Genomic DNA, 23,460 nt, shown 5'->3' on the forward strand with positions numbered 1-23,460 from the left:
TCGGAGGGTCTGACACAGGTGTCCTCCCCTGCCTGCCCCACTCTCAGAAAGAGCACCGGGAGCTGTGGGGGGTAGGGGCCCTTCGCTGTGTTGTCAGAACCACTGACCTTGGCCTCAGGGCCTGGTGGGGGCCCAACCTCAGGGTGAGGCAGGCCCAGGGGCTCGAGCAGCCCCTGGGAGTTCCCACTGAGGTTTGAGGTGCCAGCCGACCCCCTCCCCAACAGGCTTGCTGTAAACGCTGCGGGTTCACTGCACCAAAGCCCTGTGGCCGGCCCTGGCCCCGCTTTAGGTGCCCCCTTTCTGAGCTGATGGCTGCCGGATGTGGACCCCGGGGTGGGGCTATTGGTCCCCAGTTCCTAGGTGCACCTGCACACAGGGGCGCAACTAACCACCCCAGAAAGGCTGATCCAGGGGCCTGGAATCCCCTGAACTCTGTTCCTGGGGAGAGTATGTTTTCCTGGGGGAAGGAATAACACAAACACCCGCAGGTTGAAAGGGGAGCCAGGCTCCGGGAACTGGCACAAGGGGAGGTCAGCAAGGTGGGCTGGGGGTGGGGTGCAGAGTGGGGGACCAGTGCTTGTTAAAAGCATGGGTGGTGGGTGGACAGCTAAAGGGGTGGTGACGGGAGGGTGCGGAGCGGCCTGAACCCCTTCAGGGCTGGACCCGGGAGACAGGGCACCAGGGGAGACCAGGGTCCAGGCAGTCAGATGGGGGCCCCTAGCCCAGGCTGCCCCTGCCTGTGCCCTCCCTTCTGGCAGGTTGGGGGTTAAGGCTGGCTGGATGGACCAGGGGCAAAGGAGGGCACAGGTGGCAGATGTGAGCTCAGAGGATGTCCTGGGGGTCCGGGCCCCATGTCCATTTCCGCCCCAGGCGGGCGCCAGGCCCCCCTCAGCCCCCACCTCGCCTCCCCCAACCCCAGTCCGCTCCCCGCCACCTCCGCCTTGTCCCAATCCCATCAGCAGAGCGGCAGCCCAGTGAGCCCTGGCGGCGGCTCCATAAATCTCGGCCGGCGTTAAAAGGCTGGACTCCGGGCCCACTTCCTCCCGGGTCCTGGCCCACCCCATCCATCTCTGCGTCAGTCAGGCTGTGCTGGGGCCGGCTCCAGCCTCCCCTCGCCCTCAGTGCTGCAGGAAAGCGAGCGCAGGGGACCCCACTGGGCCCCGCCGCTCATTCTGGCCCGGGCAGCTGCCCTTTGGCCTCCCAGAGCGAGGCCCCCAGGCCACCGGTGAGCCACTCTCCCCGCTCTGCAGGAAGCCGCAGTGGCTCCCACTGTCCTCATGGACAGGAGTCAGGCAAGCCCTCTAGATGACCCGGAAGGCCACCCCTGACTGTCTACGGTGCGTTCGTTCACTCATCAGCCATGCATTGAGCGCTGACTGTATGCGCCAGACCACTTCTAAGTGGAGCGAGCCTCCTGCAGCTACTGTTCTCAATGGGGAAACAGACAACAAATGAACGGGACAAGTAAGTGACGCGCTGCTGCAGGAGAGAGGCGGTCGGAGGGAAATAGACTAGAGCGGCGTGAGGGGCCCAGGGAGTGTCAGGCGGGGCAGGGGTCAGGGCAGCAGCTGCAATTCCGAGGTCAGAGTGGCCCTCAAGAGCAGAGGGCCTTCGAGGAAACACTCCCAGGCGGTGAAGGGAACGGCCGTGACTGTCTGCGGAGAGCATCTGGGGCAGCGGCAAGAGCCAGTGCAAAGGCCCTGTGGTACACGTGGGCCGGCTGCGTTCCAGGAGCTCCAAGGAGGCGGTGTGGCTGGCATGGAGTGCAGAGGGCCAGGCGGTGTGGTGGGGAGTCTGATGGGTGGCTGGAGGCCTTGTGGGCCGTGGAAGGAAGTGAGGTGAGAGCCCCAGAAGAGTTCTGAGCAGAAGAGGGCTGATGACCTGACTTAGGTCCCACAGCTTCTGTAATCCTTTGTCTTCCTACGTGTGTGTGTGCTTAGTCGCTGCAGTTTTGTCTGACTCTTTGTGACCTCGTGGACCACAGCCCGCCAGGCTCCTCTGTCCATGGGATTCTCCAGGCAGGAACACTGGAGTGGATTGGCATGCTCTCCTCCAGGGGATCTTCCCAACCCAGGGATCGAACCTGCATCACTGGGAAGCCACCTGGGAAGCTTGTCCTCCTAACTGAACGGCTAAAACTCCAGCTCTTCACATGGTCTCCAAGGCCCCTGCGTCCTCTCCCGGTCCCCCTCGCCTTGTCTGGGCTCTAACCATTCCCATCTTCAGAGTCTCCCTCACTCCAGGCTACACCCGTGCTGTTCCCTCAGCCCAGCACACCCTTCCCACTGTGCATCACCACTCACTATTTCCTGCCCATCCCCCTGGTCCCCACGCCCAGACAAGTGTGCCTCATTGAGCCCGCCGCCCACATGGTACAGACCACCCTCATCCTGTGAGGGTGAAGTGAAGCCCCCTCATCCTGTGAGGCCTCCAGTGTAGCGGTGACCTCCTGAGGGACGGCTGGAGGAGAAGCGGGGGAGGGAGGTAAAGCATCTCCAACCACAAACAGACCCCCACCCCCGCCCCGAGTCCCTGTCCTGCGTCCTGGCCACTCACCGACAGCTCTTAACGCTGCTCTTATTTATTCCTGACCTTCTATGCCCCTTTTATTTTTTCCCCCTTTTAAAACCTGGCCTGGACCCTGCCACTGCCGCCGTAAACACAGCCCCTGGGATTTATCCGACGGCGCATTAACCCCTGGCCCCTGGCTCACCAATCATTGGGCCGCCAGCAGACAGCAGGCAGGCCAGCCCGCAAAGGGCCCAGGGGCTGGGGCCGAGGGGCTGGCGTGGCCGGCCTGGGCCAGGCTGGCCAGGCACTGAGGGTACAGGGACCGTCCCCCTGGCCCTCCCCGCCGGCACCGGTTGACCTGGCCCTGCATCCCTGGAGGCTGGGCCCGCTCTGACCTCAACGCCCTGCCCACCTGGCCCTGCCGCACCCTGGGTCATGGTGGGTCTCAGAACAGTGCACACACCCGCCTTCTCGTGGGCTTAACGGGTGCTGGGGTTCTCCCTGGCTTGATGAGATCGTGTCCTGACACACAGCTGCCCTGCGAGGCTGCAGGGCAGAGTGGAGACACTCATTTTGCCCTCACAGGTGGGCAAACTTGCCCAGGGCGTGTGGGGATCAGGGGGCAGGGCTGGGGTTTTCCCACCACACCGGTGCTACAACCCCATGACCCAGGCCCAGTCCCTCTGAAACCTCAGGGGGCCTTCCAGTCCCAGTTACAGACCAGGCAGCCTCTGTTCAGGGGGCAGGGACCTACCCTAGTCACCCAGCCATGCCGGAGCCAGGCCTGTGGTTCAGGTGTCCGGCTTCACCTACAGATACTGGAGGCCAGGCAAGGCTGATGGCGTGGGGGACAGTAAAGAAGGGCGGAGTGGAGAGATGGGAGGGGTGCCTGGTGGGGACGAGGGGGCAGCCTTGGGAAGGCACGGCAGCCAGCTGGGCTCGGAAGGTGGGTGAGAGGGCTGGGAGGAGAGAGGTGGACCCCCACCCACCCAGCCCTGTACCCCAGCCCGCAGGAAGGGTCTACTCACCGCCGCCACCTCCGAGCAGGGAGCTGTTGGCTGCAAGAGAGAGAGAGACAAAGGTGTCAGTGGGGAGAGGCTGGGGGGACAGGCGGCTATGTGGAGGGGTGACCAGGGGCTGCCAGCTGGGCCTGAGTGCCAGCCCAGGTCCCGGGCATGGGCTCTCTGAAGCAGAGGCGGATAACCGGGGGGCGCAGGGGGCTGGGGCTTCCTCTCCCTCTGAGGCTCCTGATGGGCCTAGAGTTTGTAGGGTGGCCGGGGAGTCGGGGGGCACCAGGGTCCGGAAGCAGCTGCGAGCGGGGCCTGGCGTGGCAGGCAACCCTTGGCCACACGCATCCTTCCTTCCCCAGAGGTGCCCAGGGCTCGCCTACCAGCGCGGTGCTGAGGGGTGGGGCTCACAGGCTGCAGGGGCCACAGACCTGTGGTCACAGGGACACAGTCGGGGGAAGGGCTGCCCGGGGCATGAGCGTGCGGGGTGAGAGCCTTGAACCAGGGTGGGGAGCCTCTCGGACCAGAGCGCCCACCAGTGAGTTCTGGGCCCCACCCTGGCTCAGTGCAGGAAGGGCCAGGGCCTGGGACTGGAACCAGCTGGAAGAGATGGGTGACTTGAGCCACCGCGCTCTGTGACTCGGTTTCCCTGTATGTGAAATGGGAGAACAGGCCACCTTATAGGCTTGGTGTGAAGGTCAAGGAAGAAACAGGGCTCTCCCTGCTCTGCCAGCCCCCTCCCTCGACCAGAGCTGGACTGAGGGCCGCCCTGGCCGTCTCACCCTGCCTGGCTGGCTGTCCACTCCGGCCTCCCCATGGAGCAGAGTGAAGCTGGCAGCCTCCTGGCTGGAATGTCAGGGCCTCGAAGGTCTGTGCCCCTCCCAGCCCGGGCCCCAGCGTCTGACTGCACAGCTGCTTGGGTGTGAACCACCGTGCTCAGGGCTCGTCCCAGGCGATTCGGGGCGGGTGCGTCCTGCACACCCAGGTGCTGCCGGCGGGGGCTGTGGCCCTCCTGTGCCTCGGTCCCCCAGCCCTCGGAGTCCTTGGCTGTAACACCGCTCCGGCCTACTGGCCTTCCTTCCCCGGTCTTGTTGCAGCCCCTCTGGAGGGGGACTCATGGAACAGGGCTCGGGCCAGGAGTGGGGCCATTTCCAGGCCGGCCAGGCCACAGGCCCCTGGGTGGAGGCTGCTAAGTGGTGCTGGGTGGCTCTGAGTGGCTGGTCTCCCAGAGCTGACAGCTCTTCGCTTGGGGAATAATTAATTCCACAGCCCGAAAACCCAGGGCTGCAAGTTGCCACGTTACTTGCAAGATTAATACAAGCAGCTAATTAAGATGGAGAGGCGAGGAGCGGCTGGGTGCTCCCAGAGCAGGGGTGGGGGGCCGCCGGAAAAAGGGGGGGCGGTGCGGGCGGGCAGAGCAGGCGGGCGAGGCAGCCGGAGTCGGAGATGGACCCCGGCGGACATGCAGGCCGCGGGGGCGGGGCTCACCAAGGCTGGGGCTGTGGGCTCTGCCCCAGGAGCGCAGGTGGCCAGTGGCCGAGCAAGGGCTCTTTGCCAGGCAGACTGGTTCCAGGTACTGTCACAGCAAAGCCACAGGTGCTGTGCGATCGCTCCCATTTCACAGACAAGAAAAGCGAAGCCCAGAGGTTGAGCTGCACAATAGCGGGATCGGAACTGGGTCTGTCTGATGTCAAAGCCACAGAGCAGGTGGGCCTCAAAGTCCAGAGGGAGGGTCCCCCCAGCCCGCCCTGCCAGGACCAGAGCCTGCCTCCTCCACTTACAGGCAGAGCACACAGTAGGCCCCTGGGATGCAGTCTGGACCCGCCCCCACCCCAGCAGGTTGGCCGCAGAGATGAAGGTTTGGATGTCTGGACCGGTCTGCCCCGGAGCCTGCGGGGGAGGCCGGGGCATCTCAGGAGGGCGCGGGTCCAGCCCCCCAACCCCCAATCCCTCAGGGCAGTCCTGGCGGCTGTCGGAAGCTGCCCTCCATGGCCCTTCCCCGCCTCCCCCCATCACCTCTCTCTCTTAATTAACCCTGGCCGCAAATGAGCTGGCTTATGCTTTTGGAGGGCTGGATGCCAAATGGATTGGCAATGAGCCGCAAAGGGGTGGGCGGGGAGGGGTTGCCGACCTGCGTTTCCGAAGGCCCCTTCAGAAAGAGATGCCATCATTCACCTGCCCAGAGCCCCCGAAATCCCACCGCATGTGGCCCTGCCTGAGCGAGGGGGCTGGGGTGAATTGGCCTGATGGCCACCAGGCCGGGGACACCCAGGGGCTGAGGAGGGAGGTGCGCTCGGGGCAGAGGCAGAGCTGGGGGAAGGGGCACGGTAGCCAGGTGGCATCACCTGCCACAAGAGGGAGAGCACAGGTGCAGCCCAGCACTGGGGGCTCAGACTCAAGCTGCACGGAGGACGCAGCCCCAGTTCATCGGGCACCCCAGGAGGCTACTCCGCAGAGTCCCCATCCCCCAGCCCACTGTGCCCCGCAGCCCCGTTGGGGGGGGACTCGGGGAGGGGCAGTAACCCAGGGATCTAAACCCTTCCCCTGCCCTCTCTCCCCCGGGCCCCTCTCCCCAGGGGCCTGGATGTCCGGTCATGCAGAGTCCAAGGCACTTAGAGCTGGGGGGATGACCTGGAGGCTTGGGTGGGACATGGGGAATGGGGAGTAGGGCCAAAGGTACCACAGGCGGTCCCCTGGGTGTGCTGCCCAGCCTCCCACCCAAAGCGAGGCAGTTCCAGGCCTTCCTGCTGCCTGGCCAAGGCTGGCCCGCCCGCCTCACCTGGACGCTGGGCTGGAGTCTCCAGCGCCTCTCCTTTCTGCTACACCACTGCCCCCATGCTCCCCTCAGTTTGGTTTGAGGCTCTAAATCAAAGCTGGTCATTAGCCCATTTTTCTGATGAGGAAACTGAGGCTCTTGGTGTGCCAGGTTGGATGGGGGGAAAGGGCCTTAAGCCAGGATGTCTGGTTGTCAGTGTCCATTTTATTAACCCCTGAACGCTCCCTCTGTTTGAAAGGGTCTTCCTGCTGAGCCCGGAGGTGGGCGAGGGAGGTGAGGACAAGCGCTGGCTTTCGGGCCCAAGCCAGAGTCTACGGCCCAGCCCTGCCCAGAGGGCCGGAACCTGCCCAGCTAAGCAGGGCCACTGAGCTTGCGAGTGGCTGAGTGAGGGAGTAGGGCCCAGGCCTGGCCCTGAGCTTTGTCGGGGGGCCTGAGGTTTTTTCAGTCTTTGGGGGCGCGGGGGCGTGCGCTCCTTGGCCAGAGTGTGTGAGGTGCCTGGCCCAGCGCCTGGCATCTGAGTCTGCCTGTTGGCACCCCTCTGCGGGGTGAGGTGGTCCAGCCCGGCTGCGGCCCCCGCCTGGAGACGTGCCGGTGCCACGCTCAGCTGGACACAATTAACTGGCTCCGAGCCTCAGTGCTGAGCCTGTGACCTTGGGGTGGAAATGAGGTCCACCCCGGTCACTGCCAAATCCTCTGTCCCCTGACAGCCGCCCACCAGGCTAGGGTGTGCTGGGGCGCCTTGCTCCTGCCTGCTGCCCTTCCCTGCCCCCACTCTGCTGCTCAAAAATGCAGTCCCCTAACCCCACTCCCCCTGCCCGCCCTGGGCCATCTGGGGGGCGGCCCCTCGCTCAACGCTCAACCCCCAGGGCCTGCTGTCCTGTGTGGGCAGAGCCGCTCCTCAGTTTGTTCCCAGTTCAGGGGCTGGCATGTGGCCACTGCCTGGTGAAAGGGAGAGGAGGGCTGGACACGAAGGGCTTGGTCACCGTTACCGCGGGGCACTCTGCGGTGCCCCCCTCCCCGTCACTCTCTGCACAGAACATTTTAATTGGGTGCCAGCTGTGTGCCAGGGGCCACCAAGGGTGCCCAAGTTGGGCGGGGAGGAGTGTGTAAACATCCCAGTGAGGGAGGAAGAAGGGGCGGGCAGGGGGGGTATGCTTCACAGGTGAGGCGGCAGCACACCCTGGAGGGAAGGAGGGCACGCAGGGAGGTGAGCCTGGGCATCTCCTGGTCAGATGGGCAGCTGCAAGGGGCCTGTGCTGGGGAAGGGGAGGGTGGGTTTGCCTGGCTCTCCACAGGCCCAGGGAGGATCAAAGGGGCCGGAATGTGGAGGAACAGGGCAGCAGCAGGACAGGGATGGGGGGAGGGGGAAGGTGGGGAGGGAGGAGGGGGAGGGGGAAGGGAGATGGTGGGGAAGAGGAGGGTGGGGGAGGGGCAATGGGAAGGGGGAGGCAGAGGGCAGGGGGAGGAGGAGGGTGGGGGAAGATGGGAGAGGGGAGGCAGAGGGCGGGGGAGAGGGGAGACAGAGCAGGGAGGGGAGAGTGGGGAAGGGAAGGTGGGGGAGGGCAGGGGGAGGGGCCCAAGGACGCCTCCCCCTCTTCTGGTTGTTCCCCACCACTGCCCTCGCTACCCACCCCCTCCTGCCCTGTGAGGAGCACCTCAGCAGAGAAGAGTAGCCCCCACTTTGAGAGCTCAGGAGAGGAGCAGTAGGCATGTGCCTGGGACTCATAATTCTTTTAGGGACCCTGAAAAGGTAATTTCCCTTAAAATGAGAAGAAAAGGGACTTCCCTGGTGGGCCAGTGGCTAAGACTCTGTGTTCCCAGTGCAGGGACCCCAGGTTCGTCGGGGTAGTGAGACCCCCTGTGCTTGAACTAAGCCCGTGCCCCGCAACTGCTGAGCCCTCAGGCTCTGGAGCAACGAGAGCGCGATGTGCCAGAACGAAGACCCAGTGCAGCCAGAAAAGGAGAATCAGAAGGAAGAAGTGAGCTTTTAGGTTGAAGAAAATGTTATATATAACGTTATATACATAGGAAATATATACCATCAAACGTTAATAAAATTGTGTTTATGCCAACAAAGTCATACAATCAACTTTTAATATTTTTATAGCGGAAGAGCCCCCAGTGGCAGAGGGCCTGGGCCCGGGGCCAGGTAAAACCTGTACTCACATGGGCTCATTTGATCCTGACCCTCTGTGGAGGATACAATTACTAACCCATTTTACAGATGAGCAAGCTGGGCCATGGAGAAGGATCTTCTCACTATGCAAACCTGAACGACTCCTGGGTAAAGGTACCACAGCTTCCTGGGTAAAGGTCCAAAAGATCCCTTTTGCTCTCAGGACAAAAAACTGGCTGCTCCCACACCCCACCCCAGGCCCATGACACCTTACCTTTCTCCTCTCCGCCCCCTTCAAACATTCCCCATTTCCTCCAGCCCCAGGACCTTCGCAGAGGCTGTTCCCTCTGCCTGGAGGAGACCCTCCCCAAGAGCCAGGAGAGCACCCAGCTCCCCGGGTCTGGAGCTGCTCTCTGGCTGCACCCTCCCCACCCTCCCGTGGGCCATGAATCACTGTAAGCGTCTGCCTCCCCACCCTCGCACCGTGTGTCTGATCCGCAGTTTGTCCCGGCGCTGAGCACACAGACTGGTACACAGCAGGCGCCCACTAACAATTTGCTGAACCAATCTGACCGTGACCTGACAGTCACCCGGCCAGGCTGCATGGGGTCCTGCTCTCATCATGGGGCCCTGCAGAAGAGCCCACCCGGGGGGCCCTAGCAGGCAGGATGGGGGAGGGGGCCGTGCAGGCGGCAGGGCTGGTTCAAGGGCAGAGGCAGGAGGCCGTGTAGGAGCTGCCCAGCCGAGGGAGGAGGGGGCACTGTGGGGGGCTGGGCCTCCACAGAGGAGACTCGGTGACCCAAGGAAAGCGCTGAGCAGGTTACTGGGCCAGGGAGAAGCTGGGTAAGCGGGCACAGCGGTGACTTTGCAGCCAGCACAGCCCCTCTGGGTGTTTCCCAGAGGCTGTGACTGCCATGTGCCCTCGTCCTGGCCTCCAGGGCCGGGCTCAGGGAGAGGCCTGCTCCCGGAAATCACCCAGCCTCTCTGCCTGGCCTGCTTTGCCCACCCTCCTCATAAGGCCAGGTCTCAGCTTTCTATCGCTTGACAAAGTCGAACGCAGCCCGGACACGTGCCAGGCTCTGGGACCCAGACGGCTGGCACAGAGCTCATCACCTAACAGTCGAGAAACCACAAAATAAACTCAAATGAGAATTACCATTAGCATTATTGCCCACAGTTGCGAAGAGGGTAGAGAAGGGAGGAGGGAGTGGCAGGCAGCTGTGGAGGGGCTCATCTAGGAGGAATCGAGGACCTGCTGAAAAGGGGGCCGTTTGTGCAGCGCATGGACCCGGCAGAAGCTGGTCTGTGCAAAGGCCCTGAGGCAGAGGCCTGCCTGGAAGGTTGGAGGCAAGTTAGGAGGCCTCTGTGGCTGAAGCAGAGTGAGTTAGGGGAGAGTAGGGGAGAAGGTCAGAGGGCCCGGGGGCTACCACGCTTTCCAGGTGACCCCCTCCCAGACCTCCTCCTTGGTTCTCTCCCCAAACAACCCCGTCCATCCTGTGGTACTTGCCCCGCCTCCCCCTGCCCGAGCCCCACCGCTCAGACGTGCCCTGGACTCTAGCACAGCGCCTGGTACCTGTGAGGTGACAACTGACTGCCTGCCTGCCCCCCGACAGTGGAATGGTGGCCCCAGCCTCGTGGGGAGGGTTAGGTGGTCTGGGGATTCTGTTCCCAGGAAATCAACACCATTGCCTCCCCGCAGGGCTGCGGTGGGTGTCCGCGTTACTCGAGGGCAAGCTGTTTAAAACACGTTTTAGATTAGAAACGCCCCACAGGTGGAATAAAATGTGAAATGTGCTGAATTTTTGAAGATAGAACAAGAGGCTTCAAAGGCATCTCAAGCTGCGCGAGCAGTTGCTGTGCTTGACAAGCTCCCTCCCCCAGGCCGAGGTCACAGTCCTGTGACTGGGGCTGCCTGGTGGAAAGTGAGAGGCTTACTGGACATTCCCCAGGCTTGAGGGGCCCCTCCTGGGGGACACGAGGCTCACACTTCTCAGCACCAGGCTTTCATACGGACTTCTGCTGATCATCTTAGTAGGTGTGTACGTGTGTATACACACCCCTTCCCGCCCTGTTTACAGATGGGGAAACCGAGGCCCAGAGAGGCAAAGTCCAAACCCATAATCCACTTCGGGGGAGGCAACATCCTTGTGCTTTGCAAGGCCTGGTCCTGTAACTCCCAGCCGTGATAGAGAGGTCAGTTAAGTGAAGGTCTCTGGGGCATGGAGGATAAAGTTTAAAAAGCCTGTAAAACCGTCACAGCATCACAGAGCTTCGCGGTGACACTGGGTGCAGCAGTGAGGTCCCCGCTCTCCCTAGTCAGCCAGGAGGAAGGAGGAGACCTTAATAATAACAAGGTCCCTGGTGGTCCAGTGGTTAAGAATCTGCCTGCCAATGCAGAGAACACTGGTTCCATCCCTGGTCCTGGTAGATCCCATGTGCCTTGGGGCAACTAAGCCCTCGTGCCTAGAACCCTTGCTCTGCAACAAGAGAAGCCACCGTAGTGAGAAGCCCGCACACCGCAACTGCAGAGCACCCCCGATCACCGCAACGAGACAAAGCCGGAGTGCAGCAATGGGAAGACCCAGCGCCGCCAAGAAGGAACAAACAGATAAAATTTTAAATAACAGCAACAGTAATGACGACAGCAGTTTCTGCTCATCAAGGCTTGTTCACCAGCCTCCTAGGGAGAGGCGTGGGGACTGGCTGGACCCACAGCTCCATTTTACAGACGGGGAGACTGAGGCTCAGGTAAGTGTCTGGTCTGAGGCCACTCACTGAGGGTGGTGGAGATAGAATTCCAATCCCATTGCTCTGACTCTGGAGCCTGGCCCTTTCAGCATGCTGCTCAGCCAGACTCAGCTTGCTTGCCTCCAGGATCGAGCCTCTCACTCCCTGTTCTCTGAACAGAGCCCTGAGATTCCCTAAATCTGTTGGGAATTTTCAGCTGTGCTGGGTCTTCATTGCTGTGTGAGCTTTTCTCTCATTGGAGAGAGCAGCTGGGCCCCACTTCTGAAATCTCCCCCCTCAGCTTCCTCCTTCCCACTGGCCCTGGGCCAGGCTCTCATTCCTCTGCTATCTTGAACCTCAGATGGGCCTCCCCGTTCACCCATGCCCAGCCCAAATCTGCAGGCCGCTCCCTGGTCTACCCCAGGCATCCCAGCCCCATGTCTTTCCCTACAAAAGCCACCCAGTCAGCCACTGAGGCTCAGAGCAGGTGACCTGGCTGTGGTTCCTGCTGTGGTTCTAGGCCCCTCCTCATCCCCTCCTGCCTGGACTCTGCCCCTGAAAACCTAGCGTCCCAAGCCAGGGGCCCCCAAGCCAGATCCCAAGCCCTTGGACCCCACCCACCCTCAACACCCACTCTCCAATCTACCCAGACACCTTCCACTTATTGGCATTTTGTGTTGCAAGAAATTCAAGAAATTGTGTTCATTGCCCCCAGTTGGATAATATACAAAAAAAGCAAAAGAAAAGTGAGTCACCCATTAGCTCATCACACAGATTCGGCTAGCCCCTGTTCACATGTTCCTGGAGGAAATTTTAGACGTTAAACAAAAATAAAAAATACTTAATAACACATTTATCGAGCAAATTCTTTGTGCTAGGCGCTGGGCCAAGCATTTCCAGCGGATTCTTTCATTTTACCCTTCCCTCCCTGGAGAGCCTAATGAGTGGGTACTATTATTTTTCTCACTTAACAGATGAGGAAATAGATGTTCAGAGAGGTTAACATGATTCGTGCAAGGAAGCCAGGCTTTGAATCAGGCAGACTGATTTCTAAGGCAGTGCTGAGTCGGCAGCGCTGTGGGGCCCTGGCTGCAGCCTGGGCCTCCCTGCCCCCAGGAGCCAGGGGTCCCAGCATCCCACCATTAGCATAACCACGAGCAGCCCTGAAACCCAATTACAAGAGATGACTTGGGCCCCAGCCAGCTGGGCGGCGCAGTCTCCAGCTGTGCAGGAACGAGGGGCTGGGGCCCAGGGGAGCCCCGCAGAGTCGGGAGGGACTGGACAATGAGGGGAATATGTTCTGGGGGAGGGGCCTGAGAGGCCGCTTGTCCACTGCGCCCGGGGCGCCGTCGGTGGGTCCTGAAGGCAGCCTTGACTTCCTGCTCAGTCCCTCTTGGCCAGAGAGGCCCACTGCCCCTAAGGGAGGGTCACAGGTTCCTCTGCCCCCAGCTTGCTGGGTGGTCTCAAGCAGCCCCTTGCCCTCTCTGAGCTTCACTTTTTTTCCAGAAAAAGGGGAAGAAAAGTTGGGGCTTCCCTGACGGCTCAGACGGTAAAGAATCTGCCTGCAATGCAGGAGACCCGGCTTGGATCCCTGGCTCAGCAAGATCCCCTGGAGATGGGAACGGCTACCCACTCCAGTATTCTTGCCTGGAGAATCCCATGGACAGAGGAGCCTGAGAACCGGGGGCTAATTGAGCAGAAAACTAACCACGGATTGGGAGGAGGAAAGACTGCTGGTTCTGAACACCTGGGCAGGTCGGTGGTTGCGCTGCCAATTTCCCCATGAGGTCCGGCCACCGTCTCCTCCCACCGGGACCGCTCCGGTGCTGGCCCTGTCCAGCAGACAGTGCCCCTCCATCCTGTCCAGCAACGGGCGCTCCTTTTCTACTGATGAAAGCAGCACGTGTGCACGCGTGCACACACACACACACACACACACGGTCCCTCGACCCCAACAGCCCAACAAATATAATGTCATAGAAATGAAGCCCACCCTCCCTCCCCGGCAGAAGAACCCACCACTCTGAATTTGGCATGTGTTTTCTTTGTAACATCTTCCCTGTAGCTCAGATGGCAGAGAATCTGCCTGCAATGCAGGAGACCCGGGTTCGATCCCTGGGTCAGGAAGATCCTCTGGGGAAGGGAATGGCAACCCACTCCAGTATTCTTGCCTGGAGAATCCCATGGACAGAGGAGCCTGGCGGGCTACAGTTTGTGGGGTCGCAAAGAGTCGGAGATGACTGGGAGACTACCATTACTACTATACTACTTTCTTTCTAACAATGTAAAAAAGTTATTGCGCTGGCTCCTCGCTGCAGGGCTTCTCTCGGTTCGGAACATGAGCTCTAGGTGCAGCCCTTGGGCCGGGCTCCAGAGCGCAGGCTCAGTAGTTGTGGTCACCGGCTTAGTTGCTCCCCATGAGGTCTTCCCAGACCAGGGATGGAACCAGCATTTCCTACGTTGGTAGGCAGACTCTTTACCACTGAGCCACCAGGGAAGCCCTCCATGCATTTCTCTTTAGAGTTTTACTCTGTACGTCCCTCAACAGGCTATTACCCAGGTCCTCATGTCTTGGAAAGCAGAGCTCCTGGGATGGGCTGCTACCCTTCACAGCGAGGCTTGGGTGGCTCCTCCGGCAGGCCCGGGCTGCTCTGGTCTCTCTGCTTCCACTGGGGTGTAATATTCCAGGCTGGGACAGTCCCACGCTTATCCACCTGTCCTCCCACCGACCATCAAACGTGCTTACTTTCTCTCTTGCAAACCCAGCCAAAGTAGCATCTTGCACACGGCCATGAGCCCAGGTCCAGAATTTATTTCCTGTATGCCTGGGAACGGGACTGCTGGGTTGTGGTATATGAACATCTTTTAACTCGACTAGTTACTGCCAAATTGTTCTCCAAAGCAATTGTTCAGATGATCGTTTTAAAATATAAATTAGATCATGTCACTTCCCTGCTTGAAACTCTCAAATAGCTTGCTATTAAACTTAGAATAAAATCTATATTCTGCTCCACAAATGCATGGCTGCAGCCCATGCTCCATTCTCTCTGGTCTCCTGGACTTCTTTCTCTTCCTCGGATAGATCTGGCTCTCTCCTGCCTCAGGACCTTTGCACGTACTGCCCCGCCTCTGCCTGGCACACTCTCTGTCCAGCTTTTTCCAAACTGGCTCCTGCTCATCTTCCAGGTCTTCGGTGAAAACGTTGCCTCTTCTGAAAGGCCTCCCCCTGAAGTGCCTCCCGCCCTGTTCCTCTTATTACCCTTAGTTCCTCAGGAAGACACGGCATGGTTCTGGAGTGATCCCATCCTCTCATTTATTTGCTGGTTCATTACCAGCATGGTGGCTCAGATGGTAAAGCATCTGCCTGCAATGCAAGAGACCCTGGTTCGATCCCCGAGTCGGGAAGATCCCCTGGAGAAGGAAATGGCAACCCACTCCAGTACTCTTGCCTAGAAAATTCCATGGATGGAGGAGCCTGGTGGGCTACAGTCCATGGGGTCGCAAAGAGTCAGACACGACTGAGCGACTTCGCTTACCAGCATGGCAGCCTGTAAGAGGGCCTGGTCTGCCTAGGTCATTCCTGCGTCCTGGAGGCCAGCATGGCTGGCACCGAAGATCTGCTCTCCGTGTCATTCATTCATTCAACAGGTGTTGATGCAGCCCCATCTGGTTGGAATGTCCAGAGGAGAGTCATGCTGAGTTGAGGGCAGAGGGGCAGCCAGGACCGTGGGGCCTTGAACCTTCTCCCATGGCCGTGGGGAGCCAAGGAGGGTGCTAGAGTGAGGGAGCATCAGGGTCAGGCTGCTGCTGCTGCTGCTGCTGCTGCTAAGTCGCTTCAGTCGTGTCCGACTCTGTGCGACCCCATAGACGGCAGCCTACCAGGCTCCCCCGTCCCTGGGATTCTCCAGGCAAGAACACTGGAGTGGGTTGCCATTTCCTTCTCCAGTGCATGAAAGTGAAAAGTGAAAGTGAAGTTGCTCAGTCATGTCGGACTCTTAGCGACCCCACGGACTGCAGCCCACCAGGCTCCTCCGCCCATGGGATTTTCCAAGCAAGAGTACTGCAGTGGGGTGCCATTGCCTTCTCCGTCAGGGTCAGGCTAGCACTTTAGGAAGCAGCTCCGGGGCCTCCCTGGTGGCTCATGGGTAGAAAATCCACTTGCAAAGCAGGAGACACGGGTCGATCCCTGGTCCGGAGAGATCCCACATGCCGTGGAGCACTAAGCGCGTGCGCCACAACTGCGGAGCCCACGAGCGGCAGCTACTGGCGCCCAAGCGCCCGAGAGCCTGTGCTCCACCCAGAGCAGCCACTACAGCGAGAAGCCCGCCGCTGCCACTGCAGGCCAGGCCCTGCTCGCCACGAGAGAAGGGCCTGAGCGGCAAGGAAGGCCCAGCATAGCCATAAAGAAATAAATAAATAAAACGGGGCGGGGAAGGCGGCTTGTCAGAGCTGAGGGGGAACCTACTGAAGGGAGGGGACCTGGAGGTGGGGGCTGGGGGGACGGTGGTGGCCGAGGATGGGCTGATGGAGGGCCAGGATGAGAGGTGATGCCAAATCCACAGGGACCAACTAGGGCATGAGATTCGCTCCAAATGTGGCACAACCCAGTCGATGGAAGGAGCACCCTGGTGTGAGGGAACGGCGGGGTTCTGGCCTCTGCGATGCCCGGCCCCCACCTTCCACCACCCACCACTGCAGGAAGCTGGGAGGGAGCTCTCCCCAGGATGCCGAGAAGCGGGTAGAGGTCCTGGCAAGGCCCCCTCGAGCTAGTCCAGCCCCTCTGCGTATGGACGGGGAAGCCGAGGCCCTAATAGGAAAGGAGCTGGAAGATCGCATGGCTGAATCTCAGCCTCATTGTTGCTTTTGGAATATGAGGTGTGGTACTGAAACCAAACAGACATCCTTCTTCCCGATAAAGACTGAGGAAAGGCGGCAAGCCTGTGTGAGGTGCAGGGAACCTAAGTCAGACACCAGGAAGGACCTGCATAGAAACTCCACCCACCAGACCCAGCCTTATCTGGCTGCCTCCTCCGGGCAGTCCCGTCAGGGGCTCTCAGCGCACAAGGCTGGGGAGGTGGCTCATTCAAGGTCACTCGGCCAGGACGAGGTCACTCTCGTTCCTGCATGCCCAGTTGCTTCAGTAGAGTCTGGCCCTTTGCGCCCCACGGACTGTAGCCCCACCAGGCTCCTCTGTCCATGGGATTTTCCAGGCAAGACTACTGGAGTGGGTTGCCATGCCCTCCTCCAGGAGGGGGATCCAGGGGATCTTCCCAACCCAGGGATCGAACTTGTGTCCCCTGCGGCTCCTGCATTGCTCTTTACCACTGAGCCACTGGACAAGAGGTCACTCACCTAAGTGCTCCTTTGTCGGGAGGGCCAGAGGTGGGGCTGAGAAGCTCCAGTTCTCTCCTGTCCCAGGCCCCGGGGTCCGGAAGCTCAGGGTGCCCTCTCCCTGAGGGTCTCACGGCGGCCTTCTGGCCCCTCCCATGTTGTGTCCTGTGGGGACCAGACAGGACCCCAGCCTGATTCCAGCCCAGCGGCTTCAGGTGGCCCTGGGCTGGGCGCCCCTGCTCCCAGGCCTCCCAGCTGGAGCCGCACTCCTGGCAGCCATTGGTATGCGAGGCGGTGCTTCAGCCCCTCCGAGGCCCAGCCTTTCCGCTCAGCTCTTTAAGGATCCCTCCTCATCTAGTGGTTGCTGGGCAACCCCATCCCCCACCATCACCGGGACCCTCCCCCTTCTCCTGTGCCCCCTCCTCTCTGGGTCCTCCCAGTGCCCCATCGCAGAGGATTACTTAGCTCAGAACCTGCCAGGCCTGGCTGCCCCTGTGCTAGGCAGATTGGGGTGCCTTGAGTGACCCCACCCAACCCCGGCCCTGGACCACAGCTCTGCTCCACCAGGACTCGGGCTGGGGACCCCGGCTCAGGACACCCCACCTGCATATACCCACGGCTCCACCCCCAGCCTCAATGGCTTCAGCTGCCCTGGGGTATTGGAGCTTGTTGGGGGAACAGAAAGGACCCAAGGGGAAAGGCCCAGGAATTGAGTCCCCTGGGGAGGTGGCCTACTCGGGGCACTGGGCCTCAAGAGCCCCTGGGTGGTGGTGGAGACCGAGGCAGCAAACTGGGGCAGGCGTGGGAGCGGGAGGAGGTGGGGAGGATTTTGAGCCCTGAAGGTCTGCGGGGGGTTGAGAAGAGGTAGCGTTTGCAGGGGGTTGAGAAGAGGTGGCAGTGAGGTGGAGGGGTTGTCTGTGGAGGTGGGGCTCTAGCAGGTCTCTGAGCCTCCAGTCTTGAAACCTCGAATTTTCCACCCCCCACCATCCTCCACCCTGCCCTCCACTTCTCCCGCCTTGGGCAGTCGGGGGACCCTGCTTCCTGGCTCCCTGACATCTGGGTACGTGCCCTCTCTTTTCCTCCCTCCAACTTCCTTCCTGATCAGGCCTGTACTTCGAGCCTCTCCTCTGTCTCCCAGGTCCCACAGCCCTCTGCCCACCAGCTGCTGCTCCCCGCCCTCTGGGCCTCGGCACGGGCTGACCCCTCCACTCAGGCTGTCCTCTTAAGACACAGCTCACGTCTCCCTTCCTGAACCTGACTTGGGATGTGTGTAACAGGTGCACGATAGCCAGAGTCGAGAAATGCTTGAGTTGTCATCAGGAGCACTGCTTTTGCTGGGAACAAGGGCTCAGGAGTGAGGGGGGTAGGGAGGAGCAAGAGGCAGCCCCAGGTGCCTGGAGGAGGTGGGGAAATGGGGTGGTGATGATGTCATTTGTGGGGGGACGAGGAGGGACAGGAGGGCCCATCAGAGACAGGAGCCTCAGTCCAGCCAGGGCCAGGGAGCGTGGGCTGGCAGGGAACCCCGGGCCCGGGGGTGGTACGGTCCTGCCTCTGCCGTTTGGCGTCTTTCTCCCCACTCACCAGGGGCTTGAGTGGTAGCTGTCAGTCCGGATCTCCATCCTTCACCCCCCATCACCCCCACCCATACACACACTCCAGGACCCCACCTGCCATACTCCCAAAAGTGTGTGGCTCTCCTCTGAGCCCCTGGGGCCATCATCTCAGGGCATTTTGAGGAATCACAGCTGGCTTTGGGCAGCTCGGTCTCGGGTGCCTGCAGGGCTGTTTCAGCAGCGCCTGACCTCTCCCCGGGTGCCTGGTGCTGCAGCAGGTGCTGGGGACACGCAGGGACCACAAGAGGCCCAGCATGTGCCCTCAAGGGCACAAGTCTACTGGGAGGGACAGACACTAACAAAACACACCACAAACATGGGCTCCAGCAGGCCTGAGTCTCACCAAAGCTTCACGCATAACTGGGGAAGAAAACGCACTGCCGGCCACGCCCCGATCTCAGAGATGTGGAAGTTTGGTCCCGGAGATGAGAAACAGGGTCACACAAATCACACAAAACGGGGCTTTCTGGGCGGCTTGGATGGTGGTAAAGAATCCGCCTGCCAGAGCAGGGGACACGAGTTCCATCTCTGGTCCAGGAAGATCCCACATGCCCCGGAGCAACTAACCCCGAGCGCCACCACTGAGCCTGTGCTCTAGTCTGGAGCCGCACCTGCTGAGCCCGCGAGCTGCACCTGCTGAGCCCGCGTGCCCTAGAGCCTGCCTCTGCAACAGGAGAAGCCACGCAGTGAGAAGCCTGCACACAAGGAGGAGCAGTTCCCGCTCACCTCCACTAGAGAAAGCCCGCCTGCAGCAAAGAAGACCCAGGACAGCCATAAATACATACCTAAAATTATAAAAAAAATATATAGACTGAGCTACGCACTTCCAAGGGGAAGACAAGGGGGAAGAGAGAGCAAGTGACCTCATTGGGGAAAATGGGTTCCGGAAGGCCTCTCAAAGGACGGGATGGTCAAGCCCTGGGCTGAGGGGTCAGGAGGAGCTGACTTGGTCCAGAGAGGTGGGAGAGGGCAGGGTGGCGGGACCCGATTCAGTGCTGTGCACAAGACTGCACCCAGTGGCAGAGAGCAGCTGGAGCGGGTGGGCTCCCAGCCCGGCCACAGGCTGCCCTGCCCACCCTTCCCGACGGCCCCCAGCACCTGTCCTCGGGAGTTGCTGGCTTTGTCCGACCTAACTTTGCCCCTGCTGTGCCCGCTCCCTGGAGCACCCTCTCTGGGACTTCCTCCTGAGCTGGGGCCTTGTTGCCCCTGAAATTCTGCCCTGGGGCCCAACCCCCACCCGTCCTGGGCCCCAGCCCTCTGTGCTGTGCGGGATGCCGAGGTTTAGTGCGCAGAGGCGGAACGGAAGGGACGGCGTGGTGGGGCTAGGAGTTGGATCAGAGAAGTTGCTCCGACTTTCTGGTGAGAACTGGTGTGCCCAGCCAGGTATGCACCGCCAGCCTATCTGCAGGCTCCATGCCCGTGATTCACGGAACTGTAACCGGTGACACCTGGGTGTCACCAGGAGACCACAGTCCGGGATGGCCAGGTGTGTGGTGGAGGCTCGCCCCCACGCCCCATCACGTGCCCCCAGAGGCAGGGCACCCTGGGGTCTCGGAGGACAGTGATCTCCAAGACCAAGAACCCACAGGTGGGGCCACCGGGAGGCTCTCTGGCTCCAGGTGAGGAGCTGGAGGTCTACCCTCCCTGGAGGCGATGTCTAAGCTGGGGTCTGGGGGTCAGGCTAAGCCTCTGACTTTTGGGCAGCTGGCCCAAGGTCATGCCCTCTGAACAATAGTTCAGCCTTTTTATGGGTGCTGACGCCTGACCACTCCCTCAGGGGGCTTCGTTGCTGGACACCCAGCACCGAGCCTGAGGACGAGGGGTCCCTGGCGATGCCCACTGACCATCCAGCGGGGCAGACCCTACCCTTCTCATGGGTCAGGTAGCTTCCTGCTGCCCCCAGCCCAGCCCAGAGCAAGCCTCGGCAGGGCCGAGAGCGGCACAACCTCGCCTGTCGACGAGTCAGCAGGATGGGCTGCGCCGTTGCTGCACCTCACAGCACACAAGGCACCTCCCTCTCGGGGCCTCGTCACTGTCGCGGCAGCCTCGGGAGGGGCGTGGTGACCCCGCTGAGATAAGGGACAGGGAGGCTGGTGGAGGGCCAGGGTCAGCAGCGGGTAAGCGGTGGTGGGGTGAGCAGAGTCCACATCTGAGAACTCCCGAGAGGGCAGGCAGGCGGCGGGAGGCAGGGCCAGCGTGACCCCGGCTGCCCGGCAGTAGGACCCACTGCACCTGGGTGCCAGACACCGCCTGGGTTACTGTCGCCCTGGGGCCTGGGGAGCCGGGGCTTTGGTGAGCCCAAGGCTGAAACTGTCCCTGTGTGATCCGAGCTGCCTCGTGCAGACAGCATCTCTGTGAGTGCCTGGCTCGAAGACCAGCTCAGTCCTCCTGGGCCGGGGTCCCAGCAGCCCATGCCCCTTGGGGAGCCCCGCAGCACCCAGGGGCTCAACTCAGCAGGTGTGTGCTGAATGAACGAGTGATCTTTCTGAACCTCACGGCCAACAGCGCCTCTGCTGTACCCACACTCTCTGGCACCCTGCCCCTTCTGAGACAAAGGCCAGACTCTCCAGACTTGTCCAAGGCCCTATATGGACACCTGGCCTGGATGACATCAGTCACCTCATCTTCCACCATGGGCCCCCTTGACCGTGACCCCTCAACTCCAACCAAGAATGCCAGACCGCCAAACCCCAGGCTCTTTCATGCCCTGACAACAAGCTGAAATGAGCTTCTGGGGTCTGCCCAGAACATTCCTCCTGACCCTCCAAGACCAGCTCAAGGGCCACCTCCCCTGGAAAGCTGTCCCTGACGTTGCAGTTGATTTGGCCCCTGTGTCCTGGGGTCACGTGGTGACAACATCTGTTTCAGGAAGATCCTGCTAAGCTGTGACTATTGAGGTGTCCACCCCGCTGCTGGATTTCCAGCTTTGCCAGGGCGGAGTCAAGCAGGGCCTGATTCCCTTTGGTTCTGGGTACCCAAAAACAGCCGGCACAGTGGACTTCCACGTTCCCTGAACTGTATGTCACTACTGGGAACATCAGCTTGATGGACTGTCATGCAGCCATTACCCTATTACAGGGACTTCCCTGGGGGTCCAGTGGCTAAGACTCCCATTGCAGGGGGTCTGGGGTTCGACCCCTGGTCAGGGAACTAGATCCCACACGCCACAACTAAAAGGTACTGCATGTCGCAAGTAAAAGCTCCCCCACACTGGAGTGAAGAGGAAAGATCCCACGTGCTGCAACTAAGCCCCGGCGCGGCCAAATAAGTAAATATTTAAAAAAGGGAAAAAAGAGCTATATCCATACCATCCACTCCACTCTGAGGTTCTGAGTGCCTGCTCTGTGTCAGCCCTGTGCTTGGCATGGGGGTGGGAGGGACAGAAAGGGGTCCCTCTTTCAAGGGATTCAGTTTAGAGGAGGAGGGAGACAGACATAATTCTTGAGCAACCTGTTAAGTGCCACGACAGAGGGAAGACAGAGCCCCAGGGCCCCCACGTCCATCTGGGGGTCTGGGGAGGCGGAACGGAAACCATAGCTCTGTAAAAATTACAGCCGACAGTGTGTGGACAAGCCTGGAAGGGAACGGAGGAACGGAAACCATGGCTCTGTAAAAATTACAGCCGACAGTGCGTGGACAAGCCTGGAAGGGAACAGCGGCTGACTGAGGCTGATGGAGGAACCGAGGCTGTTGACGCCACAGGGTGGTGGCGTTGTGGGCTCTTTTTCTTTCCTTTATTGTTGGGATAATGCTGTTTGGACAATAAATAAAAATTGGGAGGAAAGAAATAGCTGTTTGGTGAATTGAGTATAAAGCAGAGGAAGGGAGAAAGGGAGATAGGGGATAAATAGGGAGGGAAAGGAAAGAGGGCCCCGGGCAGAGGGATAAAGAGAGAGGGGCTGGCTCTGGGCTGGGGGGTGGCGAGACGGGTGGGGGAGCACAGGACGTGGGAGAGACAGGCGCCAGCATCCCTGACAGCAACCTGCTCCCAGGGAGAAGCCAGGGAGATGTCCCAGGGAGGCGGCTGGCCAGGCACCGAAGGACAGCAAAGCACAGGGTAGGCTGCGCTAAGGGGCCGGGATGGACCTGGCGGAAGGGGTCCCAGCCAGACTGGGGATTCTGGGCATGGACCGGCAAGCTGTGGGGCCCACGTGGAGGTGGTGGGGCTCCAGGAAGAGGTTAAGGACTTGCTCAGAACAGCCCTCCAGGAGGAAGGGTTGCGGGACCAGATGACTGAGCTTGGTGACAAGGTCTGGCCAGGGGAGGCACGGACAGACGGAGGGGGTCCTCCTTAGTGTCCCAGAGAAGGCCAAGAACACAGGGACTTTCCAGGCTCAGAGGAGGGGGGGTCTGGTCCACCCCCACCCTCACACTAGACCCCACACAACAGGTGCAGACACTTCCTAAGTCCCTCGTGTGTGCCAGGCACCGCCCTGGGCACCTTCCTACTCCTCCAACCTTCCTGTTAACCCTTGGAGGTAGGCTGTTCACGCTCCCATTTTTACAACAGGGGACACTGAGATTTGGAGAGGTTAAGTAACTGACTCAAGGTCACAGTCAGCTGGTGAGGGGCAAGGCTGGGCTGGGGGCCCTGCCCGCTCAGGCAGCTTGGCAGAGCAAAGAGAGGGAAGCAAGCGAGGGGGAAGGGGCGCCAGGCAGGGAGGAAGGGGTTACCTTGGCACGCACAGTAGATGACGGGTAGCTGTTTGTGAATGAATGAATGGATGGTTGGTTGGAAGGATGAATGAATGAGTGCAGAGAGGAGGGGTGTAAGGGGAGGCGCACGTGAGCGAGAACCCGATTCTCTCTCCCCGCCCCCTCACCCCCCGCGCTGGAGGCTGGCTCTGGGAGCCTCCCTCCTCAGCCTCCCCCCCTCCACTGGGGACCGACACCCCAACCTCCCCATCCATTTTAGCCGAGGGCAGGAGGAGGGGGACGCGGAGGCCGAGTCTCCGGGGTTGGGCCCGAGTCCCCGCGCGGCGGCGCAGCCTCCCGCTCCAGGTCCCGCCGGCCAGTGCGCAGCGCGGCGCCCCCGCCCCCGTCGCCTCCTCCCCGCCCGCCCCTCCCGCCCCGCTCCGCGCCTGCACGCACGGCCCCCGCCGCCGCCGCCGCCGCACAGCCTGGTTCCCCGCGCCCTGCTCGCCGCCGCCGCCGCCTCCGCTCGCGCAAGCACCGCTGCTAGCCCTCGCCCGGCCGAGCGCACCCACCCCGGCCGCCGGGCGCACCCCCACCCCGCCCCGCGCACGCCCCCCGCGGCTCCGCCGGGCGCCGGAGCCGGGCAGATGCGCCGCCGCGCGCCCCCCGCCCTGGGCCCGCCACCGCGCCCCGCCGCGCGCCGGGGGCTCCTTTCCCGGGCGCCCCTGGGCGCCCTCCGGCTCC

At 61.2% G+C, this 23,460-nt stretch overlaps 1 protein-coding gene across 5 annotated transcripts in view; it reads right to left on the minus strand.

The window, feature by feature from the left end:
• Nucleotides 1–23,460, minus strand: part of MACROD1 (mono-ADP ribosylhydrolase 1) — a 154,653-nt gene that overhangs the window by 11,296 nt on the left and 119,897 nt on the right. For 4 of the 5 annotated variants that reach the window (XM_042238338.2, XM_027959283.3, XM_027959284.3 and 1 more), the window contains exon 4: nucleotides 3,540–3,569. The exons of the other annotated variant lie outside the window; for it this stretch is intronic. In XM_042238338.2, the coding sequence (XP_042094272.1) occupies nucleotides 3,540–3,569 (30 nt within the window). The remainder of the gene's footprint in view (nucleotides 1–3,539; nucleotides 3,570–23,460) is intronic. 5 annotated transcript variants of the gene reach the window in all.

This window comes from Ovis aries, chromosome 21 (genome assembly GCF_016772045.2).
Source record: "Ovis aries strain OAR_USU_Benz2616 breed Rambouillet chromosome 21, ARS-UI_Ramb_v3.0, whole genome shotgun sequence".
Classification (NCBI taxonomy): Eukaryota; Metazoa; Chordata; class Mammalia; order Artiodactyla; family Bovidae; genus Ovis; species Ovis aries.